The sequence below is a fragment of the Dama dama genome, chromosome 12 (genome assembly GCF_033118175.1).
Source record: "Dama dama isolate Ldn47 chromosome 12, ASM3311817v1, whole genome shotgun sequence".
NCBI classification, from domain to species: domain Eukaryota; kingdom Metazoa; phylum Chordata; class Mammalia; order Artiodactyla; family Cervidae; genus Dama; species Dama dama.
Window position 1 is genome coordinate 87,976,524 of NC_083692.1, and position 22,453 is coordinate 87,998,976.

The 22,453-nt window shown below is 39.7% G+C and overlaps 1 protein-coding gene across 9 annotated transcripts in view; it reads right to left on the bottom strand.

The window, feature by feature from the left end:
• The window catches only part of ZWILCH (zwilch kinetochore protein), a 41,154-nt gene extending 18,824 nt beyond the window's left edge, over window positions 1-22,330 (bottom strand). For 6 of the 9 annotated variants that reach the window (XM_061158011.1, XM_061158010.1, XM_061158009.1 and 3 more), the window contains exons 1-9: window positions 22,082-22,236; window positions 17,662-17,713; window positions 13,590-13,685; window positions 9,939-10,057; window positions 6,685-6,884; window positions 6,111-6,181; window positions 5,646-5,801; window positions 4,262-4,333; window positions 413-506 (exon numbers count right to left, since the gene is read on the bottom strand). In XM_061158011.1, the coding sequence (XP_061013994.1) occupies window positions 413-506; window positions 4,262-4,333; window positions 5,646-5,801; window positions 6,111-6,181; window positions 6,685-6,884; window positions 9,939-10,057; window positions 13,590-13,685; window positions 17,662-17,713; window positions 22,082-22,134 (913 nt within the window). In that variant the 5' untranslated portion in view covers window positions 22,135-22,236. Of the gene's footprint in view, window positions 1-412; window positions 507-4,261; window positions 4,334-5,645; window positions 5,802-6,110; window positions 6,182-6,684; window positions 6,885-9,938; window positions 10,058-13,589; window positions 13,686-17,661; window positions 17,714-20,211; window positions 20,231-22,081; window positions 22,237-22,277 lie in introns of those variants that run through there. The other 3 variants (XM_061158012.1, XM_061158013.1, XM_061158014.1) reach the window with 3 other exon arrangements.
• Between the last annotated feature and the right edge of the window lie 123 nt (window positions 22,331-22,453).

A 22,453-nucleotide genomic window follows, 5' to 3' on the forward strand; every position in this document is an offset into this window, starting at 1 on the left:
CAATGGAGGATGAATAGATACCCACTAGGTAGGGATGTGAGGATGGACTGAGATACAATGAAAGCCCCTGACACACAATGTCAAACACATGGTAGGTGCTCTAAGGTTACTGTTTCATCCCTTTTCTTCCACAATCTCAAATATGATTGCAGTATATAAAATGTAAATTAAATACGTATTATTAATTCTTAAAATCACTAAGATTTTTATCATTAGCAATTTTCAGAATGAAAGCTGTCCCTCTCATCATGATAGGCCTACAGCTTTAGATATATCTACCAAAAAAATACTAAGCCTAAAATGTAAAATGTAAGCCTAAATATAAAAACAATTTACATTTAAATATAGCAAGCATAAATTCCCAATTAAGAAAAATGAACAGAAGCTAAGTGTGAGTCAGAAAAACAAACACCATTGAGAAATTCCTGCACAAGTTCAACAGCTGACTTTGCTTCCAGAGACTCTGGCCATTCAGTTACACCAGTCCTCAAACCATCAGCCAAAACCTGTGAGAGATTTAAAAACAAACAAAAAAACCCTCAAAACTTATTAGCAAAATAAAAATTTATCAGTAAGATGTATTTATCAATAGTAATAATATTAGTATCTTTTTTCTTGGTTGCACCACCCACCTTGAGGGATTTTAGTTCCCACACCAAGAATCAAACCCAGGCCCTCAGCAGTAAGAGCATGGAGTCCTAACCACTGGACCTCCAAGGCACTCCTAATACCTATTTTTCTTGAATGTTTAATGAGACGCCAGGAACTATGTTAAATGTTTCATATCCTCACAAAAATCCAGTGAGGCAGATACTACTATCGCTCACATTGTATTGAGACCAAAAGAGGTTAATCAACTTGCTTAAGGTCACACAGTTGGTAACTGACAATGCCAGGAAATATATCCAGCAGTCTGATGCTAAAGATGGTATTCTGAACTTTAATTATGTGTGCTACAGAGACTGAATGGAAGTTTACATAAAAATAACATGAATATGTATGCCTATATGTAGAGTATCTAAACTGAAGTAAGGCAAGAGGTCGAGGTCAAGATAGGCTGGAATAGCCAGAAGAATGATGGGAAACACTGGCTTGACTCATGTGGGGGAACCATCCCAGGCAAAGAGCAGGGGTAAGATGAAGAGGGTGAGATGTTTCTACCAGGGTGGAGTAAACACCCAGGCAATAGCAGGAAATAAGATGACTAGGAGTAGGGATAAACAGGAAGAGTGATCTTAAAGAATTTTTAAATTTCATTTGGAAGACAACAGCCACTGTTGATTTTTTGGCAGGAAAATGACATGATCAAGCAGCTGAGAATTCCCCCATCACAAATACTCAGGATAGAGTCTAAGGAAAAAAAGAAGTACGATGTTTCTCAATAGAAGTAAGATCATCCTCCACCCCCAAGGAGTCTTTGGAAAAATGTGAAGATAAATTCTGGTGTCACAATGACTGTGGGAATTTAGTTTGGTAGGGGCCAAGGATGCTACAGGTGGTGCTAGTGGTTAAGAACCTGCCTGCTAAAACAGGAGACAAAGGAGACTCCCATTCGATTCCTGGGTTGGGAAGATATCCTAGAGGATGGCATGGCAACCCACTCCTGTATTCTTGCCCGGAGAATCCTGTGGACAGAGGAGCCTGGCGGGCTATGTTCCATAGGGTCGCAGAGAGTCAGACACAGCTGAAGCAAGCTGGCTGCATGCAAGGAGGCTACATATCTTCCAATGTGTAGAATGGTCCTAAACCACAAAGCAGGATTCTGCCCAAGATGCCAAGAGTGTGTGTCCCTGTGGAGAACAGTGAGATCATTAGAGTGCTCCAGAAGGGCTTTATCTAAGATGGGAACAGTGAAAGAAACCTCAAAGGGAAAAAAAAAAAGTATACTCCAGAGAAATAGACAGATAGATAGGCAGAAATATATGAGGAATAGAAAAGAAAAAAAAAAAAATCCTACCTATTTATACAAATACAGGGGATTGAACTTGGAGAAACAATGGCGACGTGCACATTGCCAAGAGTCTGTGAATTTCTAAGGGAGATTACATTAATAACACAGCTTGGACTTTCAAGTCAGATAGACATATATTTGAATGAGTTTTAAACCAGCTCTTCCTTTCACCAGTTGCTGACACCTCAGGCAACATAACAGAACCATCTAGCACCACATACTGGGCACACAGTAGAATGGCAGCTTCTAGTTGCGGCAGTAACTAGACCTTACTGAAGTAAAAGATAAGGCTTCTAGACTGTGAATGGAAGGAATGGTGAAACTGCAGACAGAAATCAGGGGCTTATTAAGGTGATCCAGTCTGGAGATTTGATTCAAGTTTCATTTTGGACAAACTGAATTGGAGGGAAGAACCCTCTACTCGAGTGGGAACTGAACTGATGAAAGTGGGAAAGATCGGAAGTGGTAGCAGCTTAAGTCTGGAGTTCCCTTATAAAGGCACTCATCAAATCACTAAATAAATAAGCCCTCTGCTGGAGTGGGGAGAGGAGGGCAGAGATAGCAGGTTAGAAGTATGACAGAAGCCCACGGGAACGGTCCTGAAAGAGGAGCTCTCAAGGAAGAAGAAAGATGAGAAAGGTAGAAAAGGTATCAAGTTTTTCACAAACAGGGAAACAATGAGAGGAGGTAAAAGTATGAAAAACGCCTGGCACTGTGGTAGAAGTTGAAGGCACTGTGAGGCACCTGGCACCGAAGTCTAGTAGGGGAGGTAAAGAAATCACTGTTTGATAAACCCTCTGACAAGGGGTGTGTAAAGTTCTATGGCAGCACAACCTATTCTGGGGAATCGGTAAGTCGTCTCAGGTGAAGATGTCACAGATAACCCAGCAGAGAGGTGGGAAGAGGGCACACTGGGCAGATCAAGACACACACACATATACCAGAAAGTGATGGCGTGATGGGATTGGAGCTACCATAAGCAGGGAGCTCAATGCAGCAGAGTAGGATGTGAGATCAAGCTAAAGAAATAAGTAGGAGCCAATAAGAACATGAAAACACGTTCAATGTCATTAGCCATCAGAGAAATGCAAATCAAAACTATAACGTGGGACTTCCCTGGCAGTCCAGTGGTTAAGACTGCACTTCCACTGCAAAGGGTGTGGGTTTGACCCCTGGTCAGGGAACTAAGCTCCCAAATGCCTCACAAAGCAGCCAAAACACAAGAAAACAACACCATAATGAGATATCACTTCACCCCCACTAGGATGGCTGTAGCATCAATAAAAAAGATAGTGTCAAGCACACGGAGGCAAGGACACGGAGAAGCTAGAGTCCTCACACACTGCTATGGGGGTGTAAAATGATGCAGACACTCAGTGTGGCAGTTCCTCAAAAAGTTAAACGGTAGTTAAAGAGCTACCATATGACCCAGCAACTCCACCTAAGAGTTTATATGTCACATAAAAACTTATATACTATTCATGGCAGCATTATTCATGAATAGCCAAAAAGTAAGAAGAACTGAAATACCCATCAACTGACGAATGGATAAACACATACTATACCTACACACCGGTGTTACTCAGTAATAAAAAGGAAAGAAGTACTACAGAAGGTAAATTAGTGGCTGGCAGGTTTCTGTTAATGGGTATGGGAATTTTTTTTGGGGTGATGAAAATATCCTAAAATTAAACATGGTCATGTCTGTACAAACTCTGTCAGTACACTAAAAACTACTGAATTCTATACTTAAAATGAATGTATTTTATGGGATATAATTTATATCAATAAAGCTCTTAAAAAAAGAAAAGAAAAAAGTAACTAAGTAGTCAGTGACTGGATATAACTGTCTTTGTATGCCAATTTAAGACATACGGAATTCCTTCTGCATTAAAATGAGCCCCCCTTGCCCGCCCCTTTGGGACTGAATCTGTAGAGTAGAGTTAAAATTACTGAAACACAAAATTTTTGAAACACATGCTCATTAATCTTCAGGATCAAATTCCAGTTATTAACAAGCAGATTATATATGCATTTGGAATAAACTGGCAGCTGACTCACCTGGAAAGAAGGGAATCCATCATATGAATAAAATCCAAATACTTCAGTAGAAAAGGTGAAAGAACTGTTTTTAACTACTAACTCACTGATAAATGTTCCCTTTAATTACAAGGACAACTGCCCCAACTGCCAACCATCTAACATTTGCAACAAATTTTGAAGAACACAAAATTAAATAACAATGATACTAGCAAAGATTTTTATGGAAATATGAGATCTAATGCAAGTAACAAATTCCAGGATACTCACAAGGAGAAATTTCAGTTCTCTGTGAAGCTGACTCAGAGGACCTCTGGGCTCTCCCGATTCCACCTTGATATTCTAAAAAGTTCCCAGAGTCAGTTTTCACTGGTAATCCCATCTTTTCTCCATCAGGGTCACAGTTACTTGCATTTCAAACTACCCACACATTTAAAAATATTTCATAAAACACTAGTGAATTGAAAAACTAGGTCAACACTTCATTTGGTATACCTTCCCCAAAATATAGGCTCTGCCCATCCCAATACAGAAACCTCAATTCGGGCTACCACAACCTCTCTCAATACAACTGTAGCTACACAGAACACACACTCGTCTGCTTTGTGTCACTGAATTTTCAAAAGGACAAGGAGTAGAAATATAAACACACTTCAATACTCGATGACAGGGTAGGAGGTGAGAGGGAGCTTCAAGAGCTGGGGGACATATGTATACCTGTGGCTGATTCGTGGTGATATATGGCAGAAACCAATACAATATTGTAAAGCAATTATCCTCCAATTAAAAATAGATTTCATAAAAAAAAAAGACTCAATGACAAACTTAGCATTACCACACACCAAAAACAACACTCTCCCTCCCCTCAATAAAACAAACAAACAAAAAAAGGTGAAGGGGGTGAGGAGGTTTGAAAGAAAACAGTAAATGCTATTTTATGTCAGTACCTACTGCAGGAAAAGAAAAGCGTCAAGAATAGAATTATATAATTATTCACCAGCCCACCATCCTGGGAAAACCACTCTTAACACTACCCAGGACTTTGTGTACATATTTTTAAAACCATAGTTGAGATCCCACTGTACACAAATTTTGTACTTTTGGGGCTTTTTTTTTTTTTTTTTGCTTAATAAGAAGCATTTTCTTTCATTATTAAAGATATTTTAAATCATAATTTTAAAATATGTATATACTATTTCATCAGGAAATCTATTTTTCTACCGATCATTCAGGTTTTATTTTTAATATTTTCAAAATACAGCTGTATGACTGCACTGAATATCTTTGCCCATATATTTTTGTTACCAATTCTGATTACTTTCTTAAGATAGATCCTAGAAATGTAAATATAGGGTGAAAGGGCTGAACAGAACAATGATTCTTGATGTGTTCCCAATATCGCATTCTTTTAAGAACAGCAGGGATTATAAGTCACTGCGATGATTCCATTTGGGTCCCCACTGAAAAGTCTTAAGTTACGTAATTACCTAGTTACAGCACTGTAGATAACTGATGGATCAGATCACCTGGCACAACCTTCCCTGGCTGTGCTGGTGGGACTTCAGGCTGAACCTTTCAGAGCTGTCCAGGAACTAGCAAGTTCAGAGTAAACACACACTGAGTGAGCTCAACAGAGAGGAGGGTTGGCTCCTACCAGAGTTGCAGCTGAAGAGAGTGGAGGGGTCTGAAGAATCTCATCCACAGGACTCCAGGAAATATCCAAAGTGATCGTGGTTTGTGAGGCAGCAACTGTATCATCCAAGGCAGTGGACTTAAAGAGCTCGTACCGGGCAAAGCCGCTGGCTGTTAACTGTAAAGAGACATTCAGCAGACCATCAGCTGTGCTTTCACAAGGCCAAAGGCCCATTATCAAAACGACTGATTATTTTCCCCAAAGAAGAAAAAGTGCTGTGCCAAATGGAAAAACGAGACAATTCTTTTTCACCACAAAGATTAGCTAAAACGCATATATTTTCAGTCATTAGTTGATATGAAAATAAACATTTTGATACTATAGAAAAATATCTAGTCACACTAGGAATGAAAAAATTCCTTTACACTAGGAAGGCAGATTGATAGCAGTTAGAAGAAAATAATATGAAAGAAAAGAAATACTTACAGTAGACAAGTGATGTCTTTTCTTGTGTGACTTTTTTAGGTCTTCAAGATTTACAGAATAATTTTTATCCACTGTAGGACATGATAAAAAAACTTTACAGGTACAGTTCAAAATTACATCATTAGAGCTAGAAAATTACAATCTAATTCACAATACTAATAGCTATCAAAATTAAATTTTAAACCACAGATGAAATGTTTTTAAAACAAGGAAAGTGGAACAAAGGTCAATACTACTACCAAAAGTATAATTAAATGCCTATTGTGACATTGGAATTATATTATCATTATATTCGACTTTATCTTCCAATGAAAATTTCAAAAAATACACACATGTAAATGAAATGAAACCTAAATAAAACAGCCATAAACTCCTATTCAGACTTTTGGAAACTTGTCTCTGAAATATCTCCCATATGCTGCAGGTTACACACTAGAGGAGACTCGTGGGGCTAACACAAGCTTCACTGTGTGCACTTCACTCTTGATGTATCAAGTTTTAGTAAAAACTATGAAACAGCAATTACACGAATAAATAAATACACACACGTCCACAAAGAGGAGTGGGCTCTCACCTCTGCAGGTGACCATGTACAGGACAACTCCTGTGACGCTGCTACTAGTTGAGAGAAGCTCAGCTCCCAGCCAGCTGATACCTTCAGGATCTGAACCGTCACACCTTACCCAAAGGGGAGGAAGGGCAGCAACGGGCCGATTAAGCTTCAAATGGGTCATATTAGGATTGTGAGCCATGGTATAAAATCCAATTAACTGCCTTGGAAACAAGAGTAGGAAGAATAAGTTAGAGGTAGAGATTGTTGATCACTCAAAAGTTTTCTTTTCCAAAGATACCATGAATAGTAGCTACGATGCTGACTCTGATCCCACTTCTGATCACCATCTAACATTCTGTACCAATTCCAAAGTGGGGTTTTTTCCTTACACTAGGCAATTCTCTGACACTAGCTGGTATCCTACAATTCAGCTCAGTTCTGACACTATGTACCCAAAGACAGCATCAGCAACCACAGGTTAAAGGTCAGTCCTACAAGACTGCCTTACCTCCACTCGTACTGCCAGTTCCAAGAGGCCCAATTGTCATCTATGTGTCTATAGATCACAGCTTCTGACAACGCCCTCCCTAAGATCAATTAATTTGCTCCCAGAACTCAGAGAAATATTTCACTTACCTTATTACACAAGGGTAGAGCTCAGGAGCAGCCAGACGGAAGGGAAGCAAAGCAAAAGGGCACAGAGCTTCCACGCGCTCTCCTAGCAAGCTGCTCTCCCCAACCTCCACGTGTTCCCCAACCCAGACGCTCTCCAAGCCCGCTCCTTTCGGGTTTTAACGGAGGCTTCATTACGTAGTCGCAATTGTGACTAACTGAACTTAGGGAGGGGTTGAGTCCCAACCCCTCACCAGGTGACTAAACTTAACAAACTCTAGCCCCTCTCCCCTCCAGAGGTTGGGGTGGGAATCAAACTTCCAATCCCCTACTCACAAGCTTGGTTCCCCAGGCAACCAGCCTCCATCCAAAATCTACTCGGGGTGGGGAGGGCCAAAAGCCACCTCATTAGCATTAAAAAAGACACCTTTATTGTTCTCAACCCCTAGGAAATTCCAAAGGTTTTTGGAGCTGGGTTCCAGGAACAGTGGACCAAGACCAAATATGCTTCTTCGTATACATCACACTATCACAGTGTCCCAGAAACAAAAATCTGGAAATTAAGTGGCAAAATACATGAATGTTTCACCCAGAGAAGAAGTGAGAGCAGGGCACACCAGACAAATCAAGATCCACACACCAAAAAGTGACAAAGCATAGCTACTACAAGCAGAGAGTTCAGTGTGGTGGGGATACAGGGTCAACAGGAGTGGAAGCAGGATCTGAGATTAAGCAAAAGAAATAATAGAATATGTCAATTACTTCTCAATAAAGCTAGGGGTGGGAGAAGGAAGAAGTCAATAAATACATAAAAAGATGCTTGAGGTCATTAGTCACTGAACACAAAAATTTGAATATAGTCTGTGAATTAGATAGTATTATTTTAACAATGTTACATTCCCAGATTTTGATGACTGTTCTGTGGTTATATAAGAGAAGGTACTAGGTTTTAGGAAATACACAGTGAGGTATTCAAGGGTAAAAGAACACAGTGTCTCCAACATACTGTCAACATTTCATTACAAAAGTGTGTGTGTGTGTGTGTGGTATGTATTTGTTATATAGATGGGGGTGTGGAAAGGAATAAGAGGAGGAGGAGCAGGGGAGGAGGAATAAGCCACAGAATCACAAAGCAGAGGCAGCAAAATTTAAATTTTGGTGAAACCAGGTTAAGGGTACACAGAAGTTCTTGTACTGTTCTTTTAAACTTTTCTGTAAATTTGAGAGTGCATCAGAACTAAAAGTTACCCAAAAATACAGCTTAAAATTTTTCAAAGAGATGAAAACTAAATTTATCACCAACATATGTTCAGAAAAGGCATTTCTAAGGGACTGTACTTCAGAAAAGAAATATAATAATCCCAGAAGGGTCTGAAATATGTAAGAAGAAATGGAGAGCAAAGAAATGATAAGCATATGGATGAATCCAAACAAACACTGGCTGGAGAAAACAACACGAATAAAAAAATGTTTAAGTTGTGGGAGAGGAAAGAAAAAAGGCCAAATAATACTTAAAATCAGGAAGCCATGAAAGAGTGATTAACTACAAAAGATTTTAAAAGTTTCTACACAGCAAAACAAAACCAAAAAACCCACTATGAAGGAAAGTCACCTTGAATACTACTATAGTCCTTATTCTCCAGTATTTTTCTTTTTTTAAGATTTTTTAATTTAGACCATTTTTAAAGTCCTTACTGAATTTGTTACAACACTGCTTCTGCTTTATGCTTTGTCTTTTTGGCCACGAGGGATGTGGGGGTCTTAGCTCCCCGACCGGGGATTGAACCTGCACCCCTGCTACACTGGAAGGCGAAGTCCTAACCTCTGGACCACCAGGGAAGTCCCCTTATTCTCTAATATTATATATATGACCAGATCCTCCAGGATTCCTTGACAGCAAATACTTTTGGTTTTGGAGTTGAGGGAGACCAGGCAGACGGAAAGTCAAATAGTAGGAGGGGGTAGGGTAGTGAAGGTGGCTAAGCAGACAGAGGCAGTAGGGTTTCCAACAGGGGTCCTTCTGGCATGTGGGTGGGATAATTCCTCATTAGATAGGAGAGCCCCAGGCACTGCATAACATTTACCATCCATGGACCAGGCCAACAGCTCCCCTGAGTCATCGTGACAATCAAAAAGTACCCCTGCATATTTCCAAATCTCTGCTGGGCACTGGACTGGAGGCTGAAGGTTCCTTTGTGTCCTATGTGTCACTCAGAAGGAATCTGGATTTTATCACGAGGCAAAAGGACCACGGAAGGCTTTTTAAACGTGGAAGCAACACAATTAGGCTTTCATAAAATTACTCTGGCAGGAGTAAGGAAAAAAGATTGGCAAGGAACAAGATTAGAAAGCAACAACAGTGAAAAGTAGAAAGAAATGGAGAAAAGGAAGATCACCATAGTCATCTTAGTCACACTTGAGTTACCCAGGGGACAGTCAAGTATTTAGAACTACCCTTAGAGCATTAAGTATATACATCAAAGGGGTGGGGGAAGGAGAAAGAGAGGGATCTGGGCTAAATACCTATTCTTTTCCCAACATTTATAAGAATTTATTGTTGTTTAGTTGCTAAGTTGTGTTCGACTCTTTTGCGACCCAATGGACTGTAGCCCACCAGGGGAATTTAAATCCTACCCTCCACCCCTACAGTAAGAAAAACTTACCTGGCTCTCCCAACTGGTAAAGCAAGCAGCCCAACATTTTCACCAGTAGAGAGATCAGAAATAGCAGTTTCTTCAGACTGTAGCTCTTCAACGTGACTTGGTTCTTCCTTTTCTAAAGGCTTTAAAAACATTTAATTATTTAACCAGGTAAGAGAACACTTAGGGTAACAGTCAACTCTTCACTATGCTAGCACATAATGACTGGGTTACGACAGGAGTCATAGCTAGAAACCAATGGGGTACTAATAAACCTCACCGCTCATGAGAAGTATTCCCACTGTCCTATAAGAAGATATTGATCTATGTTGCTACTGATAAAGGAAGTATATGATGCCATCAGAAAAGGAAGTGCTCCACTATGTACAAAATGATATACAAAACACCAAGGGAAACCCATGGGAGACTCTTTGATTTTGTCATTCCCCAAACTTGAAGGTTCATAGCCCTTTCTACTCATTTTCTAAGTCTCCAGGACTTGTTATAGCAGCTGACATTAATTACCTCATTATTATAGAAATATAGGGTATATGGTTCCAGATTATATTGATTTGCTGTGTTATACTAATTCTATGCTATATTATACCATAATACTGATACTAATAATATATTATAATTCTAATATTGTTCCCAATTTCACTATACTATAATATTAATTGCATACTATAATACTGGTACTAATACTATACTAGCAATTCAGTTCAGTTGCTCAGTCGTGTCCAACTCTTTGCAACACCATGGGATGCAGCACGCCAGGCCTCCCTGCCCTACTAGTAGTATATACTAAACTATACTATGCCAGTGCAGTTGTCTCTTGAACAACACAAGTCTGGACTAGGCAGGTGCAGTTACATGTGGATTTTTTTAACGGTAAATATTAATCCTGCAGTACTACACAGTCCATGATTGGTTGAATCTGTGGATGTAGAGCCACAGATACAGAGGGCCAACTGTAAAGTATACTAGGATTTTCAACAACACAGATGGTGGGGCACCCCAAGCCCTGTGTTGTTCAGGAGTCAATGGTATATTATATTAAGGAAGAAACCTATCTTTTAGAAAGACATTCAAAGAAAATCCTTAAAATTAAAACAACAGCAACAACTTTGGTTAGTTTTCAAGACGACACATATCCTAAGAGTTTCCAGCAGCCAGCAGAGCCCTGCAGCCTGTGCATGCCAAGTCACTGTGTCCCAGGCTCCGTATGACAGTCTCTCGGTCCATCCATGCTGTTGCAAATGGCATTATTTCATTCTTTTTAATGCACAGCCCTTACTTCTTAAGTCTGTTCCTCTTAGGACTCTCAGCTCTCATTTGTGTTTCTCATGTCCACATGTTTAAGTAGTAAAATAGCTCAGTACTGCCAATAATAACAAAAATTAAATGGAATAACATTTCCTGAGCATGTACTATGTACCAGCTACTGTTCCAAGCTTTCTTTTATTCTTCATAAAACCCTGAGAAAGATCCTATTAATAACCCTATTTTATGGACTGAAAACAGCTAATGGCTGGCTGAATAGCTTATATAGAATAAGCAGCTGAGCAGCAAAACCCACATTTGAATCTAGGTAAAATGAAAGTCGCTCAGTCATGTCCGACTCTTTGTGACCCCCATGGACTATACAGTCCATGGAATTCTCCAGGCCAGAATACTGGAATAGGTAGCCTTTCCCTTCTCCAGGGGATCTTCCAAAGCTAGGGATCAAACCCAGGTCTCCCACATTGCAGGAATTCTTCACCAGCTGAGCTACAAGGGAAGTCCACGAATACTGGAGTGGGTAGCCTATCCCTTCTCCAGAAGATCTTCCTGACCCAAGAATTGAACCGGGGTCTCCTGCATTACAGGTGGATTCTTTACCAACTGAGCCATCAAGGAAGCCCCTGAATCTAGGTAGTCTGACTGCAAAACTCAAGTTCTTGTCCACAAAGGTCTTCTAGCAGTGAATACTTAATAGTTATCTGACCTAGATGTATCCTCAACTTTGTATTTCTTCTGCCAGATTCCAGATTTTATTTCCTTCTAGACCTGGGTTTCCAAATAGTTCCTAGAAGTATCCAAGAAATGTCATTTTCCCTTCCATTCTACTTTTCAGTATTATCCATCTAACTAAAACTCTGTGAGCTCCATTGATCTTTGCAGAAATGAAGGCCATTTTAATTGTTTCCCATCCAAAAATGCCAGGACCTCAGTGAACTCCAGGTAAGTCCTCACGACTCCAAGCTGTTTTCTCACTAGCATCTCAACCAATTTCCACAAATTCCTCTGCTCCTCTTTACCTTTCCCTAGAAAGTCATTTTCATCTTTTAGCTTTTGCTCTACACACATTTTCTCTCTCCTCATAACAAAAGTCTAAATTCAGCCACATAAATCACTTATAATTATTTTCCAAGCATCTGTCCACCATAGATAAGCATCACTAATACAAAAAACAAATAAAGTAGTCCCCTTCTCAGAAAGGAGTTTTTGTGTAATATTTAAAACAGAGTGCTCTCTGCTCATTCATCCCAATCCCCATCCAGACAGCATGCAGGTCCTAAAGCAGACAGAGGCATTCCTTCTAAAGGAATGTCCACTTTCCCCTATTATATCCTTTTTCTATCTACTTCAAGAAACGATAAACCCAAAGAATGGGTCCTGGCCCCAAAGTAACTGTGTGATATGACAGCATTATCAGCAATCAACTAAAGCCACTGCTACTGCTCTACCAGAACAGTTCCCATATTCAAAACACACAGGTGTAAGGCTGCAATTACAAAGTGATGAAAAAAATAAGAAGTTCCCTCTTGTTAGATTTAACAAGAGAAAATTAGAGTAGAAATTCTTGAGTCATAGTGAGTTATGCTATATGTTACAGTGGCCATCCACCAGTCACATGTGGCCAGATGAAATTGAGATTTAAGTGTAAAATCCATACCAAATTTTGAAGAAGCAGTATAAAAAAAAGAACTTAAAATCTCATTTTTATTTTTATATTAATTAGGTATTGAAATGATTAACATTAGATTTTTAAAAAGCACTATAAACAATCCTATTCCTTGCTATTTACAGTAAAGAAAACTTGTGCTCACATAAGACTTTGTACAAAAATGATCATATTATTTATTTATTTAGCTCTCTGGATCAGGGATGGATCAGCAACTAAAAGAACCACTAAACATATACAACTTGAATGAATCTCAAAGGCATTATTATATGGAAAGACACCAGACTCAAAAGTTTATACACTTTTTTATGATTCCATTCATGACACTCTTAAAAAGACCACGCTACAGTGAAGCGAGAAGAAGGAATGATTTTAAAGGGATAGCACAAGGGAGTTTTTAGGGTGATGGAGCTGTTTTGTGTTCTGATTGTGGTGGTGATTACCAGATTGTATAAGTGTGTTAAAATTCACAGAATTGAACAAAAGAAAAAGTAAATTTTATAATATGAAATTTCATTTCATCTTTTTTTTTTAATGAGGCTACTAGAAAGTTTTTAACTACATATGTGGTTCACGTTATCTCTGCATTGGACAGCGCTGTACTTATTACTAAAAGATATTAGAATCTACTCTAATATACTGATATGAAAATGTGTACATTTGAGATTATCCCTCAGAAACCAAACTTGGTTGTTAAGAATTAGCCACAAAGCCCAAGCACTACTTACCACTTTTTCCACAATAAACATGGTTTCATTTTCATGTAGAATATTTTTCAAAGGGTTTGGCTGGCCTTTGCTGATCAACTGCACTTGAACATCAGCCTATTAAAAACAGATTAAGGTCCAGCAATGTTATAGATACACATATATATATGTACAAATATTTAAACACATAAAGGCCAGTTCTATGCAAGTAACTGAAAAAGAGAATTTGAACAAGATTTAATGTTTTAAAAATATAATTTCATTTATTCTTTGCCCACGTTGTTTTTCATGTTGAGAAAATCTAGCTAGGGAATTCCCTGGAAGTCCAGTGGTTATGACTCCAAGCTTTCACTGCAGAGGGCGTAGGTTCAATCCTGGGTTAGAGAACTAAGATCTTTGCAAGCCTAGAGTGGTCAAAACAACAAAACCTAGCTCTTATATTTTGTATCTGTATGCTTCAAGGCCCACCTAGAGAGCACCCTGCCTTGTAAGGCCTTTTGATTAGGATCACACTGACATCTTCTTCCCCTAATCATACTGGATTTACTGTTAGGAACCATAAAATTAACTGTTCACTAAATAGTAATTTTTCTGATTGTTCCATAAAATTTAGAACTTTGCCACTTTATAGGAATTGCATATTTCTTCATTCCAATTGCAATAAACATTCATTGTAGAAAAGTTTGAAAACAGATAGCTAACAGATTTTTTTAAAACTCATCTATATTCTACTAACCAGAGTTGCTGCTGTTCGGTCCCTATGTTGTGTCCAACTTTTTGCCACCCCACGGACTGCAGCACACCAGGCTCCTCTGTCCTCCATGATCTCCCCGAGTTTGCGCAAATTCATGTCCACTGGGTCGATGATGCTCTGCAACCATCCCATCCTCTGCTGCTCCCTTCTCCTTTTGCCTGCAATCATTCCCAGCATTAGTCTTTTCCAGTGAGTCAGCTCTTCACATCAGGTGGCCAAAGTACTGGAATTTCAGCTTCAGCAACAGTCCTTCCAATGAATATTCAGGGTTGAAGTCCTTTGATTTTCTTGAGGTTTGATCTCCTCCCAGGCCAAGAGTCTTCTTCAGCACAGTTCAGAAGCATCAATTTTTTGGCACTCAGTCTTGTGGTTCAACTCTCACATCCATACACGACTACTGGAAAATCCATAACTTTGACTATGCGGATCTCGGTCGGGAAGGTGACATGTCTGCTTCTTAATATCCTGTCTAGGTTTGTCACAGCTTTCCTTCCAAGTAGCAAGCATCTTTTAATTTCATGGCTACAGTCACAGTCCTTGGTGATTTTGTAACCCCAAAAAATAAAATCAGTCACTGCTTCCACTTTTTTCCCTTCTACTTAACATGAAGTGATAGGACTGGATGACATGATCTTAGATTTTTTTTTGGCTGTGCCGGGTCTTAGTTGTGGCATGCAGGATCTTCGATCTTTAGTATGGCATATGAGATTTAGTTCCCTGACCAGGGATTGAACCCAGGTCCCATGCATTGGGAGCAGGGAGTTTTAGCCACTGACCACAAGGGAAGTCCCTTAGATTTTTTAATGTTGAGCTTTAAGCCAACTTTTCCACTCTCCTCTTCACTCTCATCAAGAAATTCTTTAGTTCCTCTTTGTTTTCAGACATTAGAGTGGTATCATCTGCACAGGTGAGGTTGCTGATGTTTCTCCCAGCAATCTTGATTCCAGCTTGTGATCTCATCCAGCCTGTCATCTCGCACGATGTCCTCTGCATAGAGGTTAAACAAGAAGGGCGACAGCATACAGTCTTGCTGTGCCCCTTTCCCAATTCTGAACCAGTCAGTTGTTCCATGTCTTGTTCTAACTATGGCTTCTTGACCCACATAGCCAGAGTAGTCACTACTATTATTAGTCTTATTGGTGTATATTTTGCCTAATCTTTTCCCAGACATATAAATAAACCTACTTAAATAGAAATATATTATTTTGATAATGCAACAGATTTTTAATAAATAAATAGAATATTCTAAAAGTTTTATATCATGAACTTCTTTTCATGCCATTAAATTTTTTTAGGCTGTCTAGTACCATGGAGCTACCATCACATAATTAATTCCATATTATTCAACATTTGGGCATTTTCAAATTATATGCTATAAAAAACAACTGATAAGGAATATTCTTTAATTACTACCTACTCTGCACCCCACAGCATGTGGAGCTCCTCCAACCAGGGATGAACCCAGGCCCCCTGCAGTGGAAGCTCAGAGTCTTAACCATTACCAACAGGGAAGTTCCCCTGTAATTACTTTCTTAAGATGAATATCTAAAATCACATTGATACTGTCAATTTGCCTTTTAAATGTCATATTCACATATTTGCATTCTCATTTTACATCAACACACTATTTGCATTCTTTTTACCATTCACCTAGCAAAAAATAGTATCTTGTTATTTTTTAAATTTCATTTATTCAATCACTAATGACAGTGAACAGTCACTAATATGCTTATTATTGACAACTATCTCTCATTACTTGAACATATTTAATTTCTTAGTTTGGAAATTGAAGCCATTTAGATAGCAAGTACAGAGGGCAAAAGATGCTTTGTTATTCTACTAAATTCTCTTTAATTATTTCTGGCTGCACTAGGTCTTCATTGCTGTGTGTGGGCTTCCCTCAGTGCAAAGCACAGGCTTTAGGAGGCTCAGGCTCAGTAGTTGTGACCCGCGGGTTTAACTGCCCCAGGGCATGTAGGATCTTCCCAGATCAGGGATCAAACCTGTGACCCCTGCATTGGCAGGTGGATTTTCAACCAATGAACCACCAGGGGAGCCTCGTATTTACTTCGTTCTTGATCAAATACTGCCGTGGACTGAATTGTTGTTGTTCAGTCACTAAGTTCTGTCCAGCCAACTCTTTGCAACCCCATGGACTGCAGTGTGCCAGGCTTCCCTGTCCTTCACTATCTCCCAGAGTTTGTTCAAACTCATGTCCATTGAGTCAGTGATGCCATCCAACCTTCTCCTCCTGCCCTCGGTCTTTCCTAGCATCAGGGTTTTTTCCAATGAGACGGCTCTTTGCATCAGGTGGCCAAAGTATTGGAGTTTCAGCTTCAACATCAATCCTTCCAATGAATATTTAGGACTGATTTCCTTTAGGATTGACTAGTTTGATCTCCTTGCAGTCCAAGGGACTCTTAACAGTCTTCTCCAACACTTATTTTTATCCTCTACCTATTCATCTATTATGATTATCTTTATTCTTTATTGGTTTTAAGAGCTTTTCACATATTTCATATACATGGATACTAACCCTTATCATTTGTGACACTGATATCATAAATGATAACCTCAGCTAGTCTTTTAGACATAATTTATTTTAGTTTGTTAACTGTTTTAGAGGATTAAGTTCTATGGGAAGTTTTACCTATGGAACACCTGGCATGTTAGATGTTTAATAAATTTACAAATGTTTATAGCAGCTTTATTCAAAACTATTAAAAAACAGAAACAATCCAGTCTGAATGGTGAATGGATAACCAAACTGCAGTACATTCATACAATGAACTATTACTCAACAATAAAAAGGGATGACCTACTGACGCACACAACCACACAGTCAAATCACAAATGCATTATACTCAGGACTTCAGCAATTAAAACTCTGTACTTCTTACGCAAGGGGTGAAGGTCCAGTTACTGGTTGGGGAACTAAGATCTCACATGCCATATGACATGGCCAAGAAAATTAAAAAAACAGAAAACAAATGCATTACACTCACTGAGAAAAGCCAGACAGAAAAGGTATAAACCGTATGGCTTTGTTTATATGATATTCGTAAAAGGCCACACAAAAAACAGAAGTAAAACAGATCAGTAGTTGCCAGGGAACAGGGGAAAGGGTTGAGTATAAAGGGACATGAGATTTTTTAGAGATAATAGGAATGTTCTTGATTATGGATGTGGTAATATGACTAAATGAATTTGTAAAAATTCATAGAACTGTACTCTAAAAGGGTGAAATTTAGTCTATGTAAATTAACTTTGATAAACTCAACTTTTAAAAACAATTTTAGGATGACTGAGTTGTTTAAAAACCAAATAAATTGTTCATACCGCATAGATAAATGGGCCTTTACATATTCCTTTCTTTTCTTCATCAAATTCCCTGAAATGCAGAAACACATGTGAAAAATAAAGCTGCAGTCTTTTGTCATCTAAACTCTGGAGTTACTGAGAGAAATCAAAAATGCAGAATACTTGTGACAGCCCTAAGGCACAGTTGGGAAAAGAGAAGCAGAAAAATAGCATTAGGTTATTAAGGAAAGAAAAAAAAAGATGTGGTAAAGATTAATAGACAGCTGCCCCTTGGGACTTCCCTGGTGGTCCAGCAGTTAAAACTATGTCCTTCCAATGCAGGGGGCGCAGGTTCAAACCCTGGTTGGAGAACTAAGATCCCACATGCCCTGAAGTACAGCCAAAAAAAAAAAAAGAAAAAAGATAGACAGCTGCCCCAAACTGGGTATAACTGCTTCTCAGAGGCAGCAGGAAATTAGGTCACCTACCTCTATTCTTATAACTTTTAAAACACAGTACCAATTACTATTAAAGTGTAATTTACTACATGACTTTCGGGAAGCAAAAATAACTGAAATCAGTGGGTAACTATGGAGAAGTTATTTAAGGGTCCCAGGCCTTGAATTTCTATTGCTAAAATAAATTTTAGCAATATTGCTATCCTCCCTGTTTTCATGAGTTGACATCAAAAAATTCGTAAACTGGATAATGCTAAAACATTTCATTTTTAAATGGAAGCATAAAATGTTAAGATACATTGTAATTATCATATTATTAAAGAAAGTTGATCCTAGGGCTTCCCCGGTAGCTCAGTGGTAAAGAATCCACTTGCAAATGCAGGGGACAAGGATTCAATCCCTGATCTGGGAAGAGCCCATATGCCTTAGGACAACCAGGCCCATGCACTACAGCCATTGAGCCTGGGCTCTAGAGCCCAGGAACTGACACTACTGAAGCCCACGCACCCCAGAGCCTGTGCTCTGCAACAAGAGAAGTCACCACAATGAGAAGCCTTTGCACTGCAACCAGGGTAGCCCTGCTCACCATATCTACAGAAAAGCCCCAGCAGCAACGAAGACCCAGCACAGTCAAAAATACATAAGTAAAATGATATATATTAAAAAAAGTTGATCCCAAAGCATGTAAACTATAAACTATTAAGATACCAAAAATGCACATCAGCTTGATATACACTCTAAAAGAGAAAAGAATCTTTAGAGTCCTAAAGGAACCCAACAGAATAGCTTCAGGATGCCATTATTTGATCCACTCTGTAACTCATTGAAATAAAAACTAGGCCTGTGACTGATTCACTTTGGCCGTTTTGGACAAGACTGTGACTTTTTTCCCCTATGTGTATTTATTTGGCTGTATCAGGTCTTAGTTGCAGCACACAGGATCTTTGTTGAGTCACACGAGATTTTCATTGGGTCATTTGGGCTCTCTAGTTGTGCCTCTCTGGGTCTGGAGTGCGTGGGCTCAGTAGGTGCACGGCTCAAGAGACATGTGGGATTGTAGTTCCCCCACCAGGGATCGAACCTCTGTCCCCTGCATTGCAAGGTGGACTCTTAACCACTGGACCACCATGGTATGTCCCTGAGAAAAGAAGTTTATCTCTATGTGTGCGTAACTCAAGGATCATTCAACAATCATTTCACCAGTATGTGTTTTATGGGCAGGCACTCTGTGAACTAAAAAGTGTTCCCTGTCTTTCTGATAAACTACCAATACTGCCTGCCATCAAGCCAGGAGCCACTGCAGCTACCTTGGTGCGCCCTGAGGGGAATTCAGGACTAGACAGTTAAGATACACACTGAAGGAATAATTTCAATGAGCCCAGACTCCTGCACCTTCCCAAAAGTGGAAAAGCACTATAATCATTAACGTGAGATGTCTGTTCTTGGGATTAGTAGTAAACTATTGACGTTCAACTACATTTTTGTTTGTTATTTCTCCCAGCAAAACTCCTATATATTCTGGCTCCTCCCTTACCTTTTAGGAACAGTTCTTTAGAGCTATCTGAAGCTGATTGCCAAGCTATACTACTCAGTAAGGCCCCTGAATAACAGTAATTTTAGGTTGTGCATTTTTTAAGTCAACAATTTTTACTAAATGTCTAAGATATAAAACAAATGCATAGTTCCTGGCTCACAGTCTTGCTGCAGCCAACAACTGCAATACAAGGTGATGAGCCTCAAAGAGGGGAGTGTAGGGTGCTGTGGTGGCACACAGGAAGAGACTTTGCTAGAGAGCTTAAACTTTATCCTGAAAGCTAAGAGGAGCTCACCACAAGATTTTAAATGAGAAATCATCCCTGACTTCCTGATGTGGAGGGATAAACCTGGAGGCCAGAAAATAACTGAATAATTTGTAGTACTTCAAAAAGTGATGGTGGTAAACGAGGCAGTCAGGATAGAGGGAAAACAAAGGTAGCTGGTGACTGACTAGATGGGATGGAGGTGGCAGAAAACAGAACCAAATGACAGTCTTGGACTTGGAACTCTTAACTCAGAGACAGAATTCAGGAAACTGTCACATGGCAGGGAATAGATGGATTCCGTTTCGCAGATAATGAGTTTGAGGTCTCACTTGGAAATTTCCAGTAGGCAGGTGGCTACACAGGTAATATGAGGGATTAAAGAGAAGACACACACAATGAAATATTATATAGCCATTAAAAACAGATCTATAGGCTGTCATACTGAAAGCCACCCAACATATTGTTAGTTAAAAGAAAAAGCTAGTGAGGGACTGCCCTGGTGATCCAGTGGCTAAGACTCCCGGCTCCCAATGCAGGGAGTGCCTGGTTTCAAACCCCGGTCAGGGAGCTAGATCCCACAAGGCACAACTAAAGATCCCACAAGTGGCAATGAAGATCTCAGGGACTGCAACTAAGATTTGGTGCAGCTAAATAAACAAATATAAGTAAATGCTTTAAAAAGCTAGTGATCTAAGGGGGAATTGGGATGGGGAACACATGCAAATCCATGGCTGATTCATGTCAACGTATGGCAAAAACCACTACGATATTGTAAAGTGATTAGCCTCCAACTAATAAAAATAAATGAAAAAATAAATAAATAATTTTTAAAAAAAGAACACATAATTGAAAAATAGTCAAAGCCCAGTCCTTAAACTAGAAATCCTGGTACCACCTAAAGCTTTTTCTCCTTGGTCCTTAAAACTGATCAGTCACTAAACTCTAAAAAAAAAAAAAAAAGCTAGTGATCTTTCTACAATGTTGAAAAAATTGACAAGCATTACCACTTTTATAAGTAGAATAAAAAGCAATGAAGACAAATAATGAAAAAGTATGATATTTAGAAAACGGGTTAGATTACAACAGTTGGTTATCAAAGTGTGGTGTCAGGCCAGCAATCACCTGAAATTGACTAGAAAGGGAAACTCTTTAGCCCTACCCAGAACCTGCTGTTGTTCAGTCCCTCAGTCTTGTCCGACTCCTGTGACCCCATGGACTGCAGTACGCAGGCTTTCCTGTCCTCCTCATCTCCCAGAGTTTGCTCACATTCATGTCCATTGAGTCGGAGATGCTAATCTAACCATCTCATCCCACTCCACCCAGGCCTACTGAATCAAAAATTCTGGAAGTGGGCCCGGCAATCTGTTTTGGCAACTTGCCAGGTGATTCTGATTCACGCTCAAATTTGAAAACTACTGGATTCGATTTTTGTGTCGGATACAGAACTGGATGGAATCCACTTTATTAATAGTACTTCACTATGTAAGGATTCCCTGTTGGCTCAGATGGTAGAGTCTGCCTGCAACTTGGGAGACCCGGGTTGGATCCCTGGGTCGGGAAGATGCCCCAGAGAGGGAAATGACAACCCACTCCAGTATTCTTGCCTAGAAACTCCCATGGATGGGGGAGCCTGGTGGGCTACAGTCTATAGGGTCGCAAAGACTCGGACACGACTGAGCGACTTCACTTTCACTATAAAACGAAGTGCTAGAGCACTGTAAAACAAGTGTTTTGAAAAGCAGACACACCATCACGTTATTATGACTGTTGCTCAAAAAACTATCTTGAATAAACTATAAAACACGTTTCACACCAGCAAGGCTTTAAACAGGTGAACGATATCAACATCTACTTTTCTGTATCCTGTTCGATGCCTCTAACACAAGTTGTGTGTGCATTATCAGATTGAATAATACACCTCTCGTAAAATTCGTCACCTTCCACCGCCGGCGACATTTTCTTCTAAACGAGACTATAACCAACAGGGCCTACCGGGCCAACCTCACAATGGAGCAGAAAACCGGCCTCTCTGCTGCTCCGATCCCCGGAAAGAGCACTCAATTTACAAATTCGCGCCGGTGGAAACTGGGAAGGCGCTAATCCCTAAGGCTGCGGCAAGAGGCTTGGAGGGGTATCGAGATACCCCAGGGGAGAAGTGCTGTCGCCAAAGCCAAGCCAAAACTAGGGGCTACAACTCACTGCAGAAGACCAGCGTAAAATTCCTCAGCAGCTCGGTTAGCTCCCGACCACATCGCGCCCCACTTGTGAAGACCTGAAACCGCCAAACTGAAATGCGCGCCGAGCACTGACGTACGGTGTCGTGACCTCCTTGCCGGGACTACTTTTACCCCCCTCTAACAGGTTCCATTCTACAGTTAAAAGTATTGTTTTATACCACAGAGCGGTTTCTCCTGTCTCAATAGTTTCCCCTTCCCGTAAAAAAAAGTTCAAGTAAGTTATACTAGTTGAGGGGAAAAAAAAAAAAAAAGACATTCGTCTCGCGAGAGTTGGCCACGACCTCTCATGGATTACTCCGCGAAAAGAAGTCCCTGGGTTCTAAGAGCTCTTTTT